We start from the raw sequence: 20,611 nt of genomic DNA, 5'->3' as shown, positions 1-20,611 counted from the left end.
CCATGGAAGTCTGTGGCACATTCCTGATTCTCCACACTAGATTAGAATATGACATCTGACATATGCATCTGACATATGACATATACAGGGTATAATGTTTTTCTCCATTTTCCGCAGATTTTTAGGGAATGGCTTAGTAAGTGACCTCAACCATGCCCGCTGGTACAAACAGCGGAGAATTATGGATGTGGCTTTCAGTCGAAGGTAAGGCAGAGAACATAGGCAGCTGCCTGATGCTATGACCAGTGGTCCATCTTGCTCAGCATTCATCTACAATGGCTTGCCACGGATCTCCAGTGCTTCAGATAGGAATCCTTCCCACCCTCCCAAGAGGAACCAGAGACTGAATTTGGGGCCTTCTTCATCTACTTTGTGCACAGAAGGTCCTGGATTCAGTCTCTCCAGGTAGGGCTGGAAAAGACTCCCTTGGGACTCAGCTACACAGCTGCAAAACACAGCTGTTCTAAATGTGTTGTGAAGTGCAATATACAAATGTGACGCTAGATGGCGAAAGTGAGCTATGCCAAATACAACGTATTTTTCAAAATGTTTTTAGAAATCACATTTTCACAGCGTTTTATTATATGTGTGTAGATTCTAGCACTGAGAGTCACTGCCATTCGGTGTAGACAGTGCTGAGCCATATGGACCAGAGGTATGACTGGATAAAATAGCTTCAAATGTTCCTATGGATTTTCTAAAAGAAATTCTTAATTAGAGGTGCAAGAAACTGCTCTGAAGGATTATTGTGCATGATCTTATATCTCATTAATATAAGAAATTCAGGTTAGGGACAGCCTCCCAGCACAAAAAAACTGGATTGTTGTTGGTGATGGTGGTGTGTTGGGAAAGTCCTAGATGTCTCATTCTGGCAAGCAGCAGCCACTGCCTTAATTGCAGCTCTGTGAACACTTTCCAAAGCTGCACAACTGTTAGACTTGTGAATTGATCTGCAGATTCATCAGCTTTTCTTTTTTTAAAAAAAATCAAACTGTATTATGAACAAATATAGCAAATTTAAATCCTTTTTCAGAGCAGCTTTCCTCTATTTGCTGTGAGTGTGTGTGTGTGTATCCATGGAATAAAAAAATGAGTTTAGTCCATGAAAGGCTCGACATATCGTGCTGTGCAGTTTCCAACCTCACTCTCCATCAGTGAAATATATTGGCAGAAAAAGAGAAGTATACCATGTAATAATTCCATGGGATGCCATTCTGCATGGTGAGTGTGAGGTGTAGCCTTAGCAAACCATCGCCAAGGCAGCAGGTTCCTTTGCATTGATATTAGTGCATGGATAGCCAACACACCTGGACATTGGAAGGCTGCCCGCCCCTCAAGTCTAATTGCACCAGGGTCACCACTGAGGGGTAACTCTTCCTTCCTCATCTGCAGTTGGCTTCAAAAACCTGGAATTGTTGCTTCAAGCCTACTGTATTTTTCGCTCTATAGGATGCACCAGATGATTGGACGCACCTAGTTTGGGGGGGAGGAAATAAGGGGGGGGATTCTGAATCCCAGAAGCCAGAACAGCAAGAGGGATCTGGCTTCTGGGATAGCCTCTTGCTGTTCTGGCTTCTGGGATAGCCGCTGGGATAGGTGGTCTAGCTTTGCGCAAATCCTCTGCAGGGCACGGGGAGCTTTCATCCTCTACTTTGGGATGAAGGCTGTGCAGCGCTATGTCTCGCTGTTCTGGCTTCTGGAACAGCCTGTGAAGCCTCCGCAGGGCAGCGTGGTGCCTTCATCCTGCTGCCCTGCGGAGGCTTTGCGCAGCTAAGCCAGAAGCTAGAGCAGCAAGACGGAGCGCTGCACAGCGCTCCCTCTCCCTGTTCTGGCTTCTGGCTTTGCCGCGCAGCATGCATTCGCTCCATAAGACGCACACACATTTCCCCTTACTTTTCAGAAGGGAAAAAGTGCGTGTTATAAAGTGAAAAATATAGTAATTGTTGCTGTTTGTGTGTGAGCGAGAGAGAGATTGCAGCTTGGTAGAAAAGGTTTGTCGTATGCTGAAGAAATATGCATTGACCCTGGCCTTTGAAACTTGAGATGTATATTTTAGGACCCACAATTATTATTGTGATTGTAGTTTGTTTTTGAATGTTTTTAATGGATGCTCAATTGTTGTGACCTGCCCTGGGACCTTCAGGTGAAGGGTGGATAAGTAGTAGTAATAATAATAATAATAATAATAATAATAATAATAATAATAATAATAATAAATTGTCAGAACATGCCTGGGAGAGCAAACGCTCTCTCTGGGCGTCTTCCTGATGAAGCGCAGCCCGGGATGTTCATAAATCTTCAGTCCTGGTGCGCATCAGTGACACATATCTTGAGATATGTGCACACTCAATCAGCAGAGTATAGCAGAAACGATGTGGAGCCTAGGTGTGTGCATTCCAAGTAATTTATTAAGCAATATATACAGGACAAAGCAATCATGGCATCCCCTCACATCTTCTCCAAGAGAGAGAGAGAAAAGTAAAGTACAAAAGTACAATACAGCGGAAGAGATAAGACTGACTTCCGTTCTCACACTTTCCAATAATAATAACAACAATAATAATTTGGACAGTTACCTCACTCGCTTGATGGGAACCTTCAACGACCAAGCCGACAAGCTTATGGAGCAGCTGGAGGGAAAAGCTGATGGAAAAACTGAAGTCGATATGCTGAGCCTGCTGAGTCGAGTGACCCTGGACATCATTGCAAAGGTACATGCTAGATTAATTTCCTGTTCTTGGACTCCAACTCCCATCATCCCTGATTTTGCTCTGCTGGCTGGGGCAAATGGGAGTTGGAGTCCAACAACATCGACCGGGCCACAGATTTCCCCATCTTTTTTAAATGTTATGGCTGCTGAGTTCAGCTCCACCACAGAGAATTCCTCTTTATTTCCCATTTTTCTTTTTATTGTTAAAGCACAGATCATGACAAAAAATTATCAGGTTTTGTCAAATTAAAGTACAATACTAACGTCATACAGATTATTATTAAACCCTTTGTAAATAAAATAACTTAAACTACTTACCAAACACATAACAACCGTTGTGTATTTTTGAAATTGCCATGTTCATCTTACCATAATTACAAAAAAACCAGACTAGTTCATGGTTCTTTTAATTTATTTTATTAATTCAAAATGTCTTACGTGCTCTTCATTGCAACAATCCCAGAACAAAGTACATAAGGAGTTTTAAAATATAACACACAAAACAAAACACAAAAATACACAATTGCCACATCCACACCGTACATTCTTGGGAACTGTAATTTGTTACGGATTCTAGGAATTCCAGCTACTCTCAGGACTCACTTGACAAAGGAAACCACTACTGTTACAGCAGTATAACAGTGTCTTAATTAAATTGTATGTGTAGTAACTGTGGTAATTTGAAGGAATTTCCTTGCAGGAGACATTGGGATAGGAGTTTGGAGAAAATCCCTGGAGAATGGTGTGAGGGAGTGGAAGGTGGCTAGCTGAGAGGGCTCCTCTAGCAGAAAACTAGTGTTTGTTGCAATTGCTACTTAATAAAACAACCATGTTAACTATGGTCTCAAGTTATTGAACCCAAAGATATTTGTGGACATGGCCAATCTTAACAAACAGTAAAACAATAGTTAAACAAACTTGCTCCGGCCTGAAAGCTCGATAAACACCCGAACAAACAAGCATAGTTGGTACTGAAAACTAATTAAGGTTGGCAGCAGCTGCACTGCAAAGAGGAGGGAGTTCCCTAACTGGGGTGCCACCACCGAGAAGGCCCTCTCAAGGGTTGCTGCATAACATGTTACAGACAGCTGCGGCACCGCTTTGTAAGCCCCCAAACGGGAACGGAAATGATTCATGCAAATGGCTCCCAAGGAAGAAGTTCAAGCAAGGTAGGGAACTGTATCCAATCAGTGGGCAGGATCCATAACTGTCAGTCACCTGACGTTTAGGGAAGTTTTTAAGGTTTGATGTTTTATTCTGTTTTTAATCTGTTGGGAGTCATCCAGAGTGGCTGGGGAAACTCAGCCAAATGGGCAGGGTTTAAATAATAATAATTTGTTGTTGTTGTCGTCATGTAAGTGGCAGCGCCCCCAAAGTCACAAGGGTGACTATAAAGCACTCTCACTGCACCAGCCACTCCTGTGCATTAACATGGCAACAGAAGGGTTTCTACAGCAGCTCCTTCCCAGACCCTCAGACTTTAGACCAACCTTCTCATTTTTCTGAATGTTATCAGGTGGCTTTTGGCTTAGAACTGAACACTGTCTATGATGACCAGACGCCTTTTCCACGTGCCATATACATGGCCCTACAAGGACTATCCAAATCCCACATTCCTTTTTTCGAGGTGAGTGCAGACATTTATTTATTTCCGTGTGAACTTGCCCTATGCAAAGATTTTGCTTGTAAAGCTTATTCAGGAGGGTCTCCAAAATCCTAGAATGTTCGTAACTGGGACTGTCTTGTCTTCAGAGAGCAGGGACGAGAATTTGGATTCAGACTATTCGTTGCCCGGGGAAGGAATTTTTAAGACTGGAGAGTAGGATGCTTGGTGGGTGATAATGTGATATTGAGCTCTCCTGTTGAGGGACTGGGCCAAGGGGCAGGGGGCTTTGCAAGCCTGTATATTCAGTGCAGCACCCCTTGTGAGGGGAGAGAGACTTTCTGTTCTTCATCAGGCAAGGACACTTCCACCTGCCATACCTCAACTAGCCTCTCCCAGACTTTGACTTTGAGAACAGCAGCTGGGAGGAGAGGAGTTCAGGGATATTTTTAAAAAATAGTTTTACAAGTTGTGCTTCTTTGTTTCTCAGTTTGATCCCTTTACATGGTTTTGTGGCATTTTATGCATTGTGATTTGCTGTTACTTCTGTTGATTATAGATTCCTAATTCTTTATTGTGGTCGAACTGTTTGATTATTATCTGCTGGTGTTTAATTTTACTGTTTACTATTAGATTCAGATGGATTGTTGAATGTTGCTTTGTTTGATGTAAGTTGTTTATTTTAAAGTTATTATGACTTTTATATTGGATCAGATGGTTACTATTAATATCTGATGTTTTATTATGCTTTTATGTATTGGAAGCCGCAAAGAGTGGCTTGGGCAACCCAGCTAGATGGGCGGGGTATAAATGAAATATTGTTGTTTTTGTTGGAGGGACAAGGATGTGGTGTGGCAGTGGTCCACAAATATTCCATCATTCTCACCAGGTGGCCAGTGCTTCTGGCAATTGGATGTGAGGTTTGTATTTGGCAGAGGTCAGCAACCTTATCTGAGGATGGGCCGGTCGACGCTACGTCCGTCGGATGGGCCGGAGCGTGTGTGCATGTGCACTCTTCCGAATCAGAGGAGCACCTGTGCACATGTGCACACTATTTCCTGCGCGCCTCCTACCCACATGTGCAGTGGAAATAGGGTGTGCGCATGCGCGTTTCTCCGTCCCGCACGCGTGCGCACACACTATTTCCAGCGCACATCTGGGTCAGAGGAGTGCCCGTGCACATGCGCACAGGCCCCATCAACCCAGATGTTGGTCCCCGCACTGCACCATGCCAGTAAGAGCAGGTGGCGGGGGCAGCAGGGGTCACCATGGGCCGGTTAGACAAGCCCTGTGGGCCGATACCGGCCCATGGGCCTTAGGTTGCTGACCCCTGGTATTTGGTGTTGGGAGGCAGAGACAGAATAGGGATCTTGCTGGTATACAATCCACCCCACAGCCCAACCATCTCCCTGACTGAGATGGCAAACACATTCACTGGTGCAGTATTGCAGATTCCAAGGACATTATTTCTGGGGCTCTGCGCATTTTGTGCAGCCATTTCGCTGCAGTCAGAATCAGAGGAGCCTGGAGTGTATAGAAATAGTGTATAGAACAGCCTATAATGTAGGGTTATGCATATTCTTGCTAACTAGCATGAGAAGGGTTTAAGTCCACAGAGCTGTATTGCTGATAGGCAGTGTTCAGACCATACAAATACTGTTGGTAGAGAGGACTCTGTGTGATGTCATTTCCTCTCCTCTCCTGGAGAGGAAGGAGCATATATTACTTCCTGCCCCCCCCTTCCACCATCACTGGATGCAGACATGTCTCTGCCTCTCTGCAGTTTAATATATATATATATATCCAATTTTTCTGAAATATTTTGACATAAATACAGTCCAATATTTTCCAACAAATAGATGCTTGTGAAGCTGGTTATACTGCTAAATATAAGTATTTTAGCTGCATAGCTGCCTTTGCTGTGAACCAATGCATGATTATAAAGCAAGTAAATCTTATTTTTAAACTTACTGTACAAATTGTTGCCTGATTCTTTCTTAAGTGGGGTAAGAAGGGGGAAGCCAGCTGACTTCATAGCTGGACTTGCTCAAAACAAGGTTTTACATTCTGATTCCTATGCTTTTCATTTTGCCGCCAAGGATGGGATTCTGAAACTCTGTTTAACCCACACACGTGGGTGCCTGGAGGGATAAATTGCAATCAATATATATCCTCTCCTACCCAAAGGAGTTTGAGCAGTATACAAATTCTGGGCTTCTTTTCAGCCAAGCCAGTCCTCAAGGAAGCTTGCAAAGAGAAAAACCAAATACCCCACTATTATTAAGCCAGCAAATATATAATGGGCAATTCAAACCTGTTGTCTGTTTTACAGTACATGCCATGGAACAGAAAAGAAGTGAAAAGTGTTCAGGAGAGCATAAGGCTGCTACGTCGTACTGGGAAGGAGTGTATTGAACAGAGGCGTAAGGACATGCAGGATGTAGAAGAGATCCCGTTGGATATTCTCACTCAGATACTGAAGGGTGCAGGTAGACTATGATCTTTTGTACTTACCACACATGACTGTCTCCATGTGGATCCCACAAGGTCATCTTTAGCCGCACAAAGTGGTTTACAGCCCTTCGTTTCAGCCGAACATGCTAGTTGCAAAAACATCTTAATTAGTCACTATTACTACTACTACTGTGGGACGCAGGTGGCGCTGGGGGTTAAACCACAGAGCCTAGGACTTGCCGATCAGAAGGTCAGCTGTTCGAATCCCTGCAATGGGATGAGCTCCCGTTGCTCGGTCCCTGCTCCTGCCAACCTAGCAGTTTGAAAGCATGTCAAAGTGCAAGTAGATAAATAGGTACCCCTCTGGTGGGAACGTAAACGGTGTTTCTGTGCGCTGCTCTGGTTTGCCAGAAGCGGTTTAGTCATGCTGGCCACATGACCCGGAAGCTGTACGCCGGTTCCCTCGGCCAATAAAGCGAGATGAGAGCCGCAACCCCAGAGTCGGCCACAACTGGACCTAATGGTCAGGGGTCCCTTTACCTTACTACTACAGTCATACCCCAGGGTAAATGTGCTTCAAGTTAAGTATTTTTGGGTTGCGCTCCACGGCGACCCAGAAGTAACGGAGCGTGTTACCTCTGTGTTTCGCCATGTGCGCATGCGCAGACAGTCAAAATGACGTCACGCGCATGTGCGAAAGAGGCGAAACACGACCCGCGCACGCGCAGGTTGTGTTCGCTTCAGGTTGCGAATGGGACTCCGGAACAGATCCCGTTCGCATCCTGAGGTACCACTGTACTACTAGTAACTGAGTATGCAGCCTTCTTTGGAATTTCCCTTAGACATTCCTAAGCAAAAGGGGGGTATTTTCTCCCCATCTGTACTGCAGCTAGTAGTACAAGAAGCAATGACGTTTAATTCTAAAGAACAGAGTTTGGCTTGCTTGTTAGGGAAACCACCATAAACAGATAACATCAAAATGTGTTGGAGAAGGTGATCATCTGGCTGCATAATGCAATAAGCTAACTTGGACTTAACTAGCTATGAAAAACCAGGTCCAATACCTTCCCGCCAAGTTCTTGCTATTGTTAGAACAGTTCAGAATTTACACTTCTGTCCAGAAAGTTATGTCAGATTTTGCTCTTTGTTTTCCATTACAGCACAGGAAGAGGGCTGCAATGATGAACTGATGTTGGACAATTTTGTCACCTTCTTCGTTGCAGGTTTGTAGGTCTTTTGTTCTTTAGATAGATCAGCCACCCAGAACAGACTTCTGGCGTGTTTAGCCAACACAGATAAAAATAGTATTGAGATTAATATCCACACACAGAATTTTTTGACGTGAATAATAATAATAACAATAATACCTATTTCTATCCAGGGTCCGTAGCTGTAGTGCCTGACAAGTTTGTAAGAAGCACCTTTGAAACTTTGCATTGCTTCCAACCTTGGCGAACTGCATTCATGTGTCGAGGGCTGTGCTGCTTTCAAATTCACCTCTCACTCAAGTTTAGCTTTTTACCAGATGGACTGAAAGTCGGTTTTATTAGCTGGTGGAGGAAGCTAACCAGCATTGGAGATGTGCTGGTGCAGAGATGCTTATCTAACCTCCAACCAGGTGAGTCGTTGCTGCTTACTGGGGGGGGGGGGTGAGGTGGCGACAAGGTCAGCAAGCTGCAAAAGCACCAGTGGAGCCAATATGGTCTCCTGTTGGTGGATTTGCACTGTGTTGCTCTGTCCAGTGCCTTGCCCCGTCTCTTCCAGGTAAGAAGCAACAGCTCACCTGCCAGGAGGTCAGGTAAACATCTTCACTCCACCACCCCTGAGCTGCACACACAGCAGCACGCTAAACTATCACTCGGATTCCACCAGGAGACACTGTTCCATCTCCAGAAATCAGCTTTTGGAAAAAGAAAATATATTTCCTAATCTCATATTTTGCTGCTTGTTTCTGTTGGAAATTAAATTTCTGCCATTATGCACGAGCCACGTTAATCAGGGCTTCTATCTTTTATCAGAAGACTAATTCCAATCTATAGTTTGATTCCTAACCACACTCTGTCATGTTCTGTGGTGTAGAGCCAGTGTGGTGTAGTGGGTAAGAGCGGTAGACTTGTAATCTGGTGAACCGGGTTCGCTTCCCCGCTCCTCCACATGCAGCTGCTGGGTGACCTTGGGGCTAGTCACACTTCTCTGAAGTCTCTCAGCCCCACTCACCTCACAGAGTGTTTGCTGTGGGGGAGGAAGGGAAAAGGAGATTGTTTTGCTTTGAGACTCCTTAGGGTAGTGATAAAGCAGGATATCAAATCCAAATTCTTCTTCTTCTTTATCCTGCAGGTCACGACACCACTACTACCCAGTTAAGTTTCACCATAATGGAGCTGTCACGAAACCCTGAGGTAGTTGCAAAGTAGGTGAACTGTTTGTCTCTCCACTTGTCCATGCTGGTAGTTTTAGGAAGTTGTAGCTTTTCACTTTTTAGAATATTTGAGACTTTGGAGGCCAGTTCACACAATTTTTCCATTCAGACTGCACATGAACAAATGTAATGTGAGGAAACCGTGGATATAGAGTTGTGGATGTAGAGGTGAAGTACTTAATATCTACTAAAAATCTGGGGATCTTGACAATATTGGCAAGTACCCAAGTTCAGATGCATAAGATGTGTGGGTAAAGATATGGTCCTAAGGCATAGCCATAAGGTGTTACATAGTCTATGTACGAATTTGTACGAATGCCCCATGTAGGCCAGCAGTTGCCAATGAAATCTTCTGATTTGTAGACTTCAGGCTGAAGTGGATGACGTCATTGGTGTGAAGAGAGACATCGCCTATGAAGATCTTGGGAAGCTCCAGTACTTATCTCAGGTACACTTGGAGAACAAATGCGATGAAAAATGGTATTTAAAAAAGAAAAGGAAGAAAGAGCAACGGCACAGGTAACCCAACGCTGCTCTCAACCCTTTTGGCTCAGCAGTCACTGGTGAGATTAAGGACTCCTTCTGACGATCTGCTTATTCAGCATTTATCCAGATTTGTCTGAACAAAGCTTATGGGGCAGTTCGGTTTTTATTGAGCATTCGTTCCAATTTGTTTACTGGGTGGTTCTGTGCCAGTGAGCATTCAAACTGAATTGCTTGCAGGGTGTATACCTGTCTTCCTGTTAATCATTCATTCCAGACTTTCAATACATTTGTCTGTAACTTTCCAAACCAGAGGTGAGTTCCTGGTCAAAGGCAACAAGCCCACAGCTGGGCTGTCACATGGCCTCCCTGAGGAGGAGGAGGAGCTTGAGGGTCAGTGCCCTGGAGGCTCTAACTTGCACTGACCTCTCTCCATCCTCAGCCTCCCATCCCATCCGTTTCTCCTTTCCTGCCCTGGCAACTGGCAGCAGAAGGAGCAGGGCAGTGTCAGGAAGCCAGCCCGCCACGGCACCCACCACCTGAGAGGTGCTGGAGCTATGCTCCGGCTGAAAAAAAACAAACCCTGGTTTGCAATGCAGATGAGCAACCCTGGCTGTGGTCGTGCAAAAGGCATTTCTTCCATTTCTCAAGAATTATAAGAGGCTTTTCTTACTGGTGGGGAACTAAGGCTAAGGGAAATATATTTGCTGAAAACCATCAAGCAGGTTTGAGCATGAGCTGGAGACAAAACTCAAAAGTGTTTGTTTTCCAGCTGAAAGCCCACCATTCCTATCTCTCAAATCACCGTGGCTGTTAAGTAAAGAAGTCCCTTTACCAGCATTGTGGAATTGTGGCTCAAGCTGTTGTTATTATCCCAGGTTTTCAAGGAAGCCTTGCGCTTATATTCCCCGGTTCCCACTGTTCCTCGCTGGACATTGAAGGAAACCGTCTTTGAAGGAGTCAGAATTCCAGCAAACACAAGTCTGATGGTGAGTCTGTCAAATGGACTGCAGTGAATGGTTCTCTCAAAATATTGGCCTTCAGCACCAAACCTCCCAGATCCCCTGATGACATGTCTGCGTTAGTTTTTGTTTAAGTAAATCTGGGGCAGCGTGATGTGCCATAGTTATGTGGTAAGAACGCAAGGAAGCTGCAGACATCTAGTAGAAGCAGTCACAAAATTTAGCATGCTCATAATCTCAGCTTGAACTCCTCCCCCCCCTTTATGCCTAAAAAAAAAGCAACTTCTAAGCCCTTACGATGGCAAAGATATGCTTAAAACTATGTGGTCCAGTGGAAATCACAGAAACCAGAGCGGGTGGCTGAGGTGACTAAGAATTCCAGGCGCCAGAAAGCAAGTTTAAGTCTGGGTGCTCTGGGTAGTCTTCTGTCCTTGCCCACATGCCTACCAAATCCAGAATTTTTTCGGTTGGCATTCGTCTGTCTCGAGAGTCAATGGAGTGCGCCTCGAGGGGTGAAGCCAAACCGCTGTGTTAGTAGCACCAAAATGGCGTCCCCGGGGCCAAAGCCAGGGCAGTGTGCATGGAGGTCCTGGGCTGCCCAGACAAGAAGACTCCCCTCTCAGCCTCACTGATGTGCTGCAAAGGATAGCAGAGAAATATGTTTAGCATCAGCTTAGCTGCAGGAGTTGCCGGAAGGAGGTGCACAAGAGAGACAGCGTGGTGTAGTGGTTAAGAGCGGCAGTCTTGTAATCTGGGGAACCAGGTTCGCGTCTCTGCTCCTCCACATGCAGCTGCTGGGTGACCTTGGCCAGTCACACTTCTCTGAAGTCTCTCAGCCCCACTCACCTCACAGAGTGTTTGTTGTGGGGGAGGAAGGGAAAGGAGATTGTTAACCGCTTTGAGACTCCTTAAAGGGAGTGAAAGGCGGGATATCAAATCCAATCTCTTCTTCTACAAGGCACCAGCCAACCGCCTTAGGGACTCCACTCCAGATTTGTGTAGGGTTTTAATCTTTAGCCTTTTCTTCTCCCTCAGATATCCCACAAGGCAGTGGAAGTTTAGGAGCAGAGTTTTCCTTCTCCTAGATGGGTTACCTTCCCAGGTTGACAAGCCGCATCTGCTCCTAACTTCCCTCTACAGCAGAAATTATTATATGTGGAATCAAACCAAATGATTATACAGTGATACCTCTGGTTATATACTTAATTCGTTCCGGAGGTCCGTTCTTAACCTGAAATTGTTCTTAACCTGAAGCACCACTTTAGCTAATGGGGCCTCCCGCTGCCGCCGCACAGTTTCTGTTCTCATCCTGAAGCAAAGTTCTTAACCCGAGATACTATTTCTGGGTTAGCGGAGTCTGTAACCTGAAGCGCCTGTAACCTGAAGCGTATGTAACCCGAAATACCACTGTAATGTATGTCGGCTACACCAGTAAGATGAAACAATAACTGGCTGTATTTCTTAGTTTCTGTTATGAAGTTTTCACTCCAGCATCCGTCTTGGAACCATTCCTAAAAAATAAAAATAACAGGCCTTAAGCATCTACATTACAAATTTTATAAAGAAACACTTTTGCCTTTGGGCCGCTAGGTGGCAACCACATAAACATATCTTTATAATAATAAATTTGGTCTCAAATCCTCACCAAACCTTTCGTTCCGAAAAGTAATATAAAAACCCCCACTCATTTTCAATAAGCTTGTTCTCAAACAAGATGCTTTTCCTTGATTGGGTATAATATGTTGACTAATAAATTATGGCACGTCCCATATTCTAAAAACAACAACCCTATTCAGATAGAAGATGTGAGGATTCTTTCCCCCAGTAAACAGGTGTTGACATATCAGCTGAAATCCAAAGAACAAGGATCATTTCTATATCCACATTGTCAACATACGTTTTCAACAAAATTAAAAGTATATTTATCAGATTCATTCCTAATTCGTAACTTGCGATTTCTTTAATGCATTCCACCACTGACCACCGGGCATTTTGGATTTTACGGTATTTTCAAAAAATATGTAAATGTTTTTACTTAATTAATTAATACACTGCCCCTCATCTAAAGATCACAGGGTGGTTTACAACATAAAAATACAAAATGAAAACACAAAATACATAAATAGTCTTGCATGTGGGTGCTTTAGTTTAGAGGTGCTCAGATGCCATTGGAGGATGGATGCAAGATCTAAGTAATTCTCTTTCAGATTCATAGATATCAGTGTTTTGTTTTATCTGCAAACATTTGCTTTCTGCTTTCTCCAACACACACCTGTGACTGTTTCAGCCATATGTCAAACAGCCTAACAGCACCATGAGTTCAATTTTATATTAGGGATTGAATTAAATTTAAAAACATTTCCAGCTAATGCTGATATAAATGTAGTAGATGTGACTTCAGGGCATGTGGAGGAACGGCCAGGAAGTGATAACATCATTTCATTAAATGAGGTTGTGATGTGCAGCTGCCTCTTGCTGTGAATGACAAATGTTTTTGCAGCTTGCTTTGCATTTACAAGTGCAAATGACTGTCTCCTCTCTTGCCAGTTTAGTCAATATGTCATGGGACGCATGAAAAGGTTTTTCAAAGACCCGTTTATCTTCAGTCCTGACCGGTTTAGCAAAGACCAAACAATGTAAGTTTCTGTTGCTGCATTTTTAGGGAAATTGTGCTAAACGTTCTTTCATTTGTTTGCTCTGGGCTGTATCCAACAGATGTATCCTGTCAGTTCAAGGAATTTCACTTTTTTGCAGTGGGACTAGGTTTAGTGGATGCACAGAGGGAGAAGAAGCAGGGAAAGCTGGTTGGTACAATTAGAAATCCTTGTTTTGAGAGGGCACAGTATTTAATGCTATGCTGGATACAACTCTCTAATACAATGCATATTGTCTAGTCAATGTTAGAAACTTGGTAAATGTTGACATTTACTGGTAATTCTTAGGATTTTAGGAGACAAGCTGGAAAATGTAAAAACAAATTGTAACATGAAGCTCATTTGAATGGCCTGTATGGATAACATATTAGGAATACAAATGACTTTGGAACATGCAGTTGAAGTGGCCAGTTGGCATTAAATTTACTCCTAAATTGAAAGGTATCTTTTGACATTTCCTCCTGGATATATTAATAGAGGATTACCAGCAAACGTCAATATTCACACAATTCTGATGCTATGATAACTTGGTTCCTAGAAGAAAAATTGACTGCTTTTATACTTTAATGGTAGCTTGGTCTGCAGAAATTAACATGTGGAGCTTTTCACAACATACCGTAGGTCTCTGTGTTAAGCTACTTTTGAGCACACAGGAGCCCAAGACGCTGCCTGGGCAAGACATATAATGTAGGAATACAAGTGAATAGTAAAGAAAACCTGCACAAGCGACGCTGACACAAAACCCCACACATACACTAAGTAGAATACAGTGGTACGTCGGGTTAAGAACTTAATTCGTTCTGGATGTCCGTTCTTAACCTAAAACTGTTCTTAACCTGAAGCACCACTTTAGCTAATGGGGCCTCCTGCTGTTGCCGTGCCACTGCTGCGCAATTTCTGTTCTCATCCTGAAGCAAAGTTCTTAACCCGAGGTACTATTTCTGGGTTAGCGGAGTCTGTAACCTGAAGCATCTGTAACCTGAAGCGTATGTAACCCGAGGTACCACTGTAGAAGCATTGCCACCTCACTCACCATCCCCCCTCCACCTCTTTCCCCCTTTTCTTCCTAATGTAACACTAATGTGTCAACAAATGAAACTGATCTGTAGAAAGTGTAACTTGAAGAAAGAGACATTGCACATACTTTTGTAAACCAAGACATCTTTAATAAAAAATGTGTTAAAAAAGGAAAAAGGGGGGGGGGGCGAAGAAATCGAAAAAGGAAGCTATAAAAATGATTACAGTGGTACCTCGGGATGCGAACGGGATCTGTTCTGGAGCCCTGTTCGCATCCTGAATAGAACGTAAGACGCGACGGCACGTCTGTGGGTCGCGTTTTGCCACTTCCGCGCGTGACGTCATTTTCGAGCGTCCGCGCATGCGCGAGCGGCGAAACCCGGAAGTAACGGGGCTCCATTACTTCTGGGTTGCCACGGAGCACAACCCGAAAGCGCTCAACCTGAAGCACATTCAACCCGAGGTATGACTGTGCCATTGTTGTACCGAAAGAGTGGATCAGGTACACTCCTAAGCAGGTGGAGTGAGTTCAAGGTTGCAACGGAGCCATTGCTAAGGAGTCTGTCTATGCAAAGCCATTTCAATAACTCTTATCTTGAGATTCCTGCATTGCCATTCTATGATTTTCTCTCTCTCTATTATTTTTTTAGACCATACTTTACCTACTTCCCATTTTCCCTTGGAGGTCATACCTGTATCGGGCAGCTATTTTCACAGGTAAGGCAGTGCCCATTAGGATTTCCAAGTCCCCTCTTAAGTGGCACCTGTCCTTTTAAAAAGCCCATCTTGGAGGTCTCTAAGCAGAGGTTAGATGGCCATCTGTCATGGATGCTTTAGCACTGCAGGGGGGCTGGACTAGATGACCCTCGGGGTCCCTTCCAACTCTACAATATTCTGTGATTCTACCTTGCTGCTCCAGGAGCCTGGGCAAAAGGACTGGTGGAACAGCAGGGTAGGGTATGTAATAGCTTCAGAGATTGTGCCCCATAGCCCAGCCTTTCCCAGCTGTGGGTTCCCCAATATTTTATTTATTTAAAATATATAGATCTCGCGGTCAGGCTCTGGGCCTCAGCACGGCAGAACTCAGGCTTCATTCAGAGTGAGGTTTAGGCCATGTTCACATCACACAATTAAAGTGCTATGATATCACTGTAAACATGAACGGCTTCCCTCAAAGAAACTATAATTAGTTAAGAGTTCCTTGCCAAGAGGACTTGATTGTTAGACTATAGTTCTTTGTTATAGTTCTGTAGACTATAGTTCTTTGTGAGGGCCATAAAGTTCTCAGCAGCAGAATGATGGTTGGAAATTATATATAGATTTTTTTTAAAAGTCTGTATCACTTATGGACCTGTAATTTTTATTTTTAGATGAGTCAAATAAAAACAAATCCAAACTATTAATTTTTTTCAGCGCTCTCGATTTCTTAGACCGCTAGATTTTTATTTCTTTATTTAATGGCTGAATCTAATCCTGTAGTTTGAACAAGCCTAGAATAAGCATTTGCACTTATCTGGAGATAGTGTTCAACTGTGTCAAAATGGCAAGAGCCAGTTTATCATTCATTCATTCATTCATTCATTCATTCATTCATTGTTTTTATCACAGATGGAGGCTAAAGTGGTGATGGCCAAATTTCTCCAGAGGTTTGAATTCCAGCTGGTCCCACCTCAGAGCTTTAAAATTATGGAGACAACATCGCTGAAGCCATTAGATGGCTTAGTATGCAGAATGAGACCACGGCGCCACCTTCGCTGTGAAGAGGATTAAATAATCAGCAGTAGGACATTGTCATTTGCAGCTTGAATTCCTACTGGAACCCGCTTAAAAGTTCCATTTCCCGGCGGGTTGGAGGAGGAGAGAGCTCATTTTGGAGTTGGGGCCATTTTGCAATCATAGTTGATGGGTTTTTTTAAAAATTATTTAATCATTTTTTCAATACAAACAACCACAAAAGACACTACAACAAATACCATAATAACAATAACACAATTTGACAGTTCAGATTTAAATACACTGATATACCTATGACTGCACCTTTTTAACAATATTTTCCCACCTCTCTCCCCTCCCCCCACTTCCCACCACTATCATAGTTGATTTGTGTTTACGTGTGTTTGCCTAAAGCAGGCTTCCTTAACCTTCGGCCCTCCAGATGTTTTGGACTACAATTCCCATCATCCCTGACCACTGGTGCTGTTAGCTAGGGATCATGGGAGTTGTAGGCCAAAACATCTGGAGGGCCGCAGGTTGGGGATGACTGCCCTAAAGGGTTATCCATTGGGGGCTTTGCGGTGTTTGTCATCATAATTGACTTGTACAGGTTTGCCTATTAAGAGGTCTATGATTGTAGGGAGATATTTGCGTGTCAATACCCCTCCCCCATAAGAAATAAAGACACAGGACACGTTGTTTAAGTTTTAATTGGGCATGAAAAGGCCACAACTTTATTGATTAGAGAATTGAAGGTATTGGCCTTAGGCATTGGCTCCTATCCACTACCCGGCATGGTTGAAGTACATCAACTAGGATCCCACGGGTGTCACCACTCGGGGGCGTGCCGGAGGCCCTTACCTTCCAAGGTTTCAGACAAGACAACGCCCCCCGGAGTCCTCTACCGGACTACCCCTTTTCTTGGGGAAGGTGAAGACGTACCTTCCCCCCCATCCATTTGCATAACAATTGAACCCCAGCCATGCCTAACCGCCACCCGAGCGGAGCTCGCCGCCAATACCTTCAAACCTGCAACCAACTCCTAATCCCTGATATAATGTCCTCCAACCAAATGTCGTTTCCAGCATCAGAAAGATGCACACCATCCCTTCTGTAGAGGGCCTCGTTGCTGAACTGAATGCTTGGGTGCCCTATGACGCACCCGCCCAGAGCTGCCACTCTACGTCCAACTGCCCGCTCTAAAACTTTCCTTGCCTTGTTGACCCCCACTGGGCTCACACAATCCTGCCATGTCCTCCTCTCAAGCAACGAGGACCATAAAATTGTGATGTTTGGATATGTCGCCACCAGCTCGGACAGATCGTCAAAAATGTTCCATCTCAAATCGATGGCTTTACGGTAAGCCAGATCATTTTCACCCAATTGAATCACTAGGGCATCGGGCGGCCCTTCGGCCGCAGCCCTCGCCATCACCGCTGGTTTGAATTCACTCCAGCGCATCCCTCTACGTGCTATCCAAACCAGTTCCACGTTGGCAGGTAATCTCAAGTTGCCACCCAGTCCAGCACTCATGGCACGATTCTTGGCCCAATGAACAATACTGTGGCCCACCAACCAAATGCGCACACACCTGGATTCTGAAAAGTAAATAGACAGGGGAACCAAGGTCAGGGGTAGCAGTCCTAGTCATACGTTGTTTCTGACATAAGCTTTGTACGCATTAGATTTCCACCTCCCCAATTCTTTTATCCTCTCAGTAGAAAGCCCCATGTGGTGGCCGCTCCAATACGGAAGGAGTGAGCTGCAAATTCGGATGCAGGTAAACCACATGCCGACAAAGCCGACCTCATCACCCTAGTGAATTGGTGCCTAGCCAGGCGGGATCCGTCCGCATGTATCAGAAACGGGCCGGGGCCTTTAGGCCGCAGGTAAAGAAAACGCCTCATGTCCCTAACCGGACAGGGGCCTTTACTGTGGGCTGCCGGCAGCCGTAGCAGGGTTGAGTTCCGCACCTGGGTTGAGTTCCGCACCTGGGTTGAGTTCTGCAGGGTTGAGTTCCGCACCTGGACAATGAGGGCGGACCCTGGGCGTGCCTGGCCTTAAGTATGCGAGGCCACGCCCCCTCCAGCCCGCCGATTGGCGGACGGGTGGAAAGCACGCCCAGGGATTCCCCCAGTTCTCGCGGGGGGGGGGGCAAAAGGCCAGCCCCCGCGCTTGGGGGGAGGGGCAAGACCGCAACCCCCTCTCCAATCCAAGGGTCAGAAATGGCTTTGTAAGACGTAAGGTAAGGTCCAGTACACAGCAGCAGTGAGAGAGGGCTGGGACGATGGGGTGTGTCCCGTGCTGATTAATAATAATAATAATAATAATAATAATAATAATAATAATAATAATATTTTTATTATTTATATGCCGCCTATCTGACTGGGTTGCCCCAGCCACCCTGAGCGGCTCCCAAGAAAATATTAAAAACACAATGCAACATCAACCATTAAAAACTTCCCTAAACAGGGCTGCCTTCAGATGTTTCCTAAAAGTCAAATAGTTGTTTGTCTGTTTGGCATCTGATGGGAGGGCGTTCTGCAGGTACGGTGCCACTGCCAAGAAGGCCCTCTGTCTGGTTCCCTGTAGCTTCACTTTTCGCAGTGAGGGAACCGCCAGAAGGACCTTGAAGTGGACCTCAGTGTCCGCGCTGAATGATGGCCAGCACCAGGACTTTGGATTGCGCTTGGAAATGTACTGGGAGCCAATGTAGATCCTTTAGGACCAGTGATTGGCTGAGGGTGAAGTGTGACAGAACAGGTGGGGGGCAGGAAAAGGGGGGGCGGAGGAATAGAGTTATAAACCACAAAATATCCAAGCACTGTTATGGAAAGCAAAACATGTAAGAATGTGTCATAATCAGCTTTTTACTATAATAATAAAGTTTTGTTTGTTCAAACCATGTCTCATATTTGGCCAAAGTATTCATGTCTATATGGTGGCAGCAAAATACCGATACGTAGTTAGAAGATGGATGAAGGTATTAAAGCCTAGAGCAGGCTTCCTCAACCTTGGCCCTCCAGATGTTTTTGGCCTACAAATCCCATGATCCCTAGCTAGCTGGACCAGTGCTTAGGGATTATGGGAATTGTAATCTCAAAGCATCTGGAGGGCCAACTTTGAGGAAGACTGGCCTAGAGCTTAGAACTCCATAAGGCAAATTGGAACCCAGGGCAGGAGATCAGAGAACCTTTACCAAGGAAAAGTGATTTTTGATTTAAAGTATCTTCTTACTCCTAAATGGTAGGCTTGGACAGGGGAGTGAACATCAGGCTTCCTGATGATAGTGGCGCCGTGCAATGCCACATCTAAAAATTGACAACGCATGTGGATTATTATTATTATTATTACAGTGGACGCTCGGGTTGCGAACATGATCCATGCAGAAGGCACGTTTGCAACCTGCAGCATTCGCAACCCGCAGTGCTGCGTCTGCGCATGCGAGGGTTGTGATTCGGCATTCTGCGCATGCGCAAAGCGCGATTTAGCACTTCTGCACATGTGCAGCCGCCGAAACCCGGAAGTAACCCGTTCCGGTACTTCCGGGTTTCAGCGGGTCCATAACCCAAAAAAACACAACCTGAAGCATCTTTAACCCAATGTATGACTGTATTAATGGGACGCAGGTGGCGCTGTGGGTTAAAGCCTCAGCACCTAGGACTTGCCGATCGAAAGGTCGGTGGTTCGAATCCCTGCGGCGGGGTGCGCTCCCGCTGCTCGGTCCCAGCGCCTGCCAACCTAGCAGTTCGAAAGCACCTCCGGGTGCAAGTAGATAAATAGGGACCGCTTACCAGCGGGAAGGTAAACGGCGTTTCCGTGTGCGGCTCTGGCTCGCCAGAGCAGCGATGTCACGCTGGCCACGTGACCCGGAAGTGTCTCCGGACAGCGCTGGCCCCTGGCCTCTTAAGTGAGATGGGCGCACAACCCCAGAGTCTGTCAAGACTGGCCCGTACGGGCAGGGGTACCTTTACCTTTACCTATGACTGTATTGCAAATTCATGTGGAAATGTTGAGAACTGAATCCCCCCAATTTTTTGTTTGTTTGTGATTTTCCAGATTTCTCACACAGAAATTTAAGGTCAGAATCATGGGGCAAGAAATATAATTATGGCATGCTAATCACAGTGGCTTTTACATTTTTATGCGCCTAACGGAACTCCTGGAACTTTCCACTGCAGATACTTTTACTGCTGAAGATACAATCTGCTCTCTCTCTTTGCCATGTGGCCAAAGCTTGCGAGAAACCTTTCTCAGTTTTCAGCTAGACCTCAGAAAGCATCCAGAAAAGCAGCCCAGACCACAGTTTAAGAATTTACCCTAGTGATTCCATGCTTCCGAACGCAACAGTTTCTTTCCGTGGTTAACTATACAGTGGTACCTCTGGTTATATACACTTCAGGTTACATACGCTTCAGGTTACAGACTCCGCTAACCCAGAAGTAGTACCTCAGGTTAAGAACTTTGCTTCAGGATGAGAACAAAAAATCACACGGTGGCAGCAGGAGGCCCCATTAGCTAAAGTGGTACTTCAGGTTAAGAACGGAACCCCGGAACGAATTAAGTACTTAACCTGAGGTACCACTGTATATTGTG

The 20,611-nt window shown here is 45.0% G+C and overlaps 1 protein-coding gene across 2 annotated transcripts in view; it reads left to right on the top strand.

Moving 5' to 3' along the window:
* The window catches only part of LOC310843006 (cholesterol 24-hydroxylase-like), a 36,576-nt gene extending 17,659 nt beyond the window's left edge, over positions 1 to 18,917 (top strand). The window contains exons 5-16 of one of the 2 annotated variants that reach the window (XM_083735403.1): positions 118 to 204; positions 2,573 to 2,711; positions 4,227 to 4,337; positions 6,646 to 6,802; positions 7,928 to 7,990; positions 9,105 to 9,177; positions 9,550 to 9,634; positions 10,548 to 10,658; positions 13,179 to 13,267; positions 14,953 to 15,019; positions 15,911 to 16,667; positions 18,254 to 18,917. In XM_083735403.1, coding sequence (XP_083591529.1) covers positions 118 to 204; positions 2,573 to 2,711; positions 4,227 to 4,337; positions 6,646 to 6,802; positions 7,928 to 7,990; positions 9,105 to 9,177; positions 9,550 to 9,634; positions 10,548 to 10,658; positions 13,179 to 13,267; positions 14,953 to 15,019; positions 15,911 to 16,072 — 1,144 coding nt within the window. In that variant the 3' untranslated portion in view covers positions 16,073 to 16,667; positions 18,254 to 18,917. Of the gene's footprint in view, positions 1 to 117; positions 205 to 2,572; positions 2,712 to 4,226; positions 4,338 to 6,645; positions 6,803 to 7,927; positions 7,991 to 9,104; positions 9,178 to 9,549; positions 9,635 to 10,547; positions 10,659 to 13,178; positions 13,268 to 14,952; positions 15,020 to 15,910; positions 16,668 to 18,238 lie in introns of both variants that reach the window. The other variant, XM_083735402.1, reaches the window with a different exon arrangement.
* Positions 18,918 to 20,611: the final 1,694 nt, after the last annotated feature.

This window comes from Podarcis gaigeae (genome assembly GCF_964106915.1).
Source record: "Podarcis gaigeae genome assembly, chromosome: 1".
In the NCBI taxonomy this organism is placed as follows: Eukaryota; Metazoa; Chordata; class Lepidosauria; order Squamata; family Lacertidae; genus Podarcis; species Podarcis gaigeae.
This window is presented reverse-complemented; position numbering and strand designations above follow the sequence as displayed.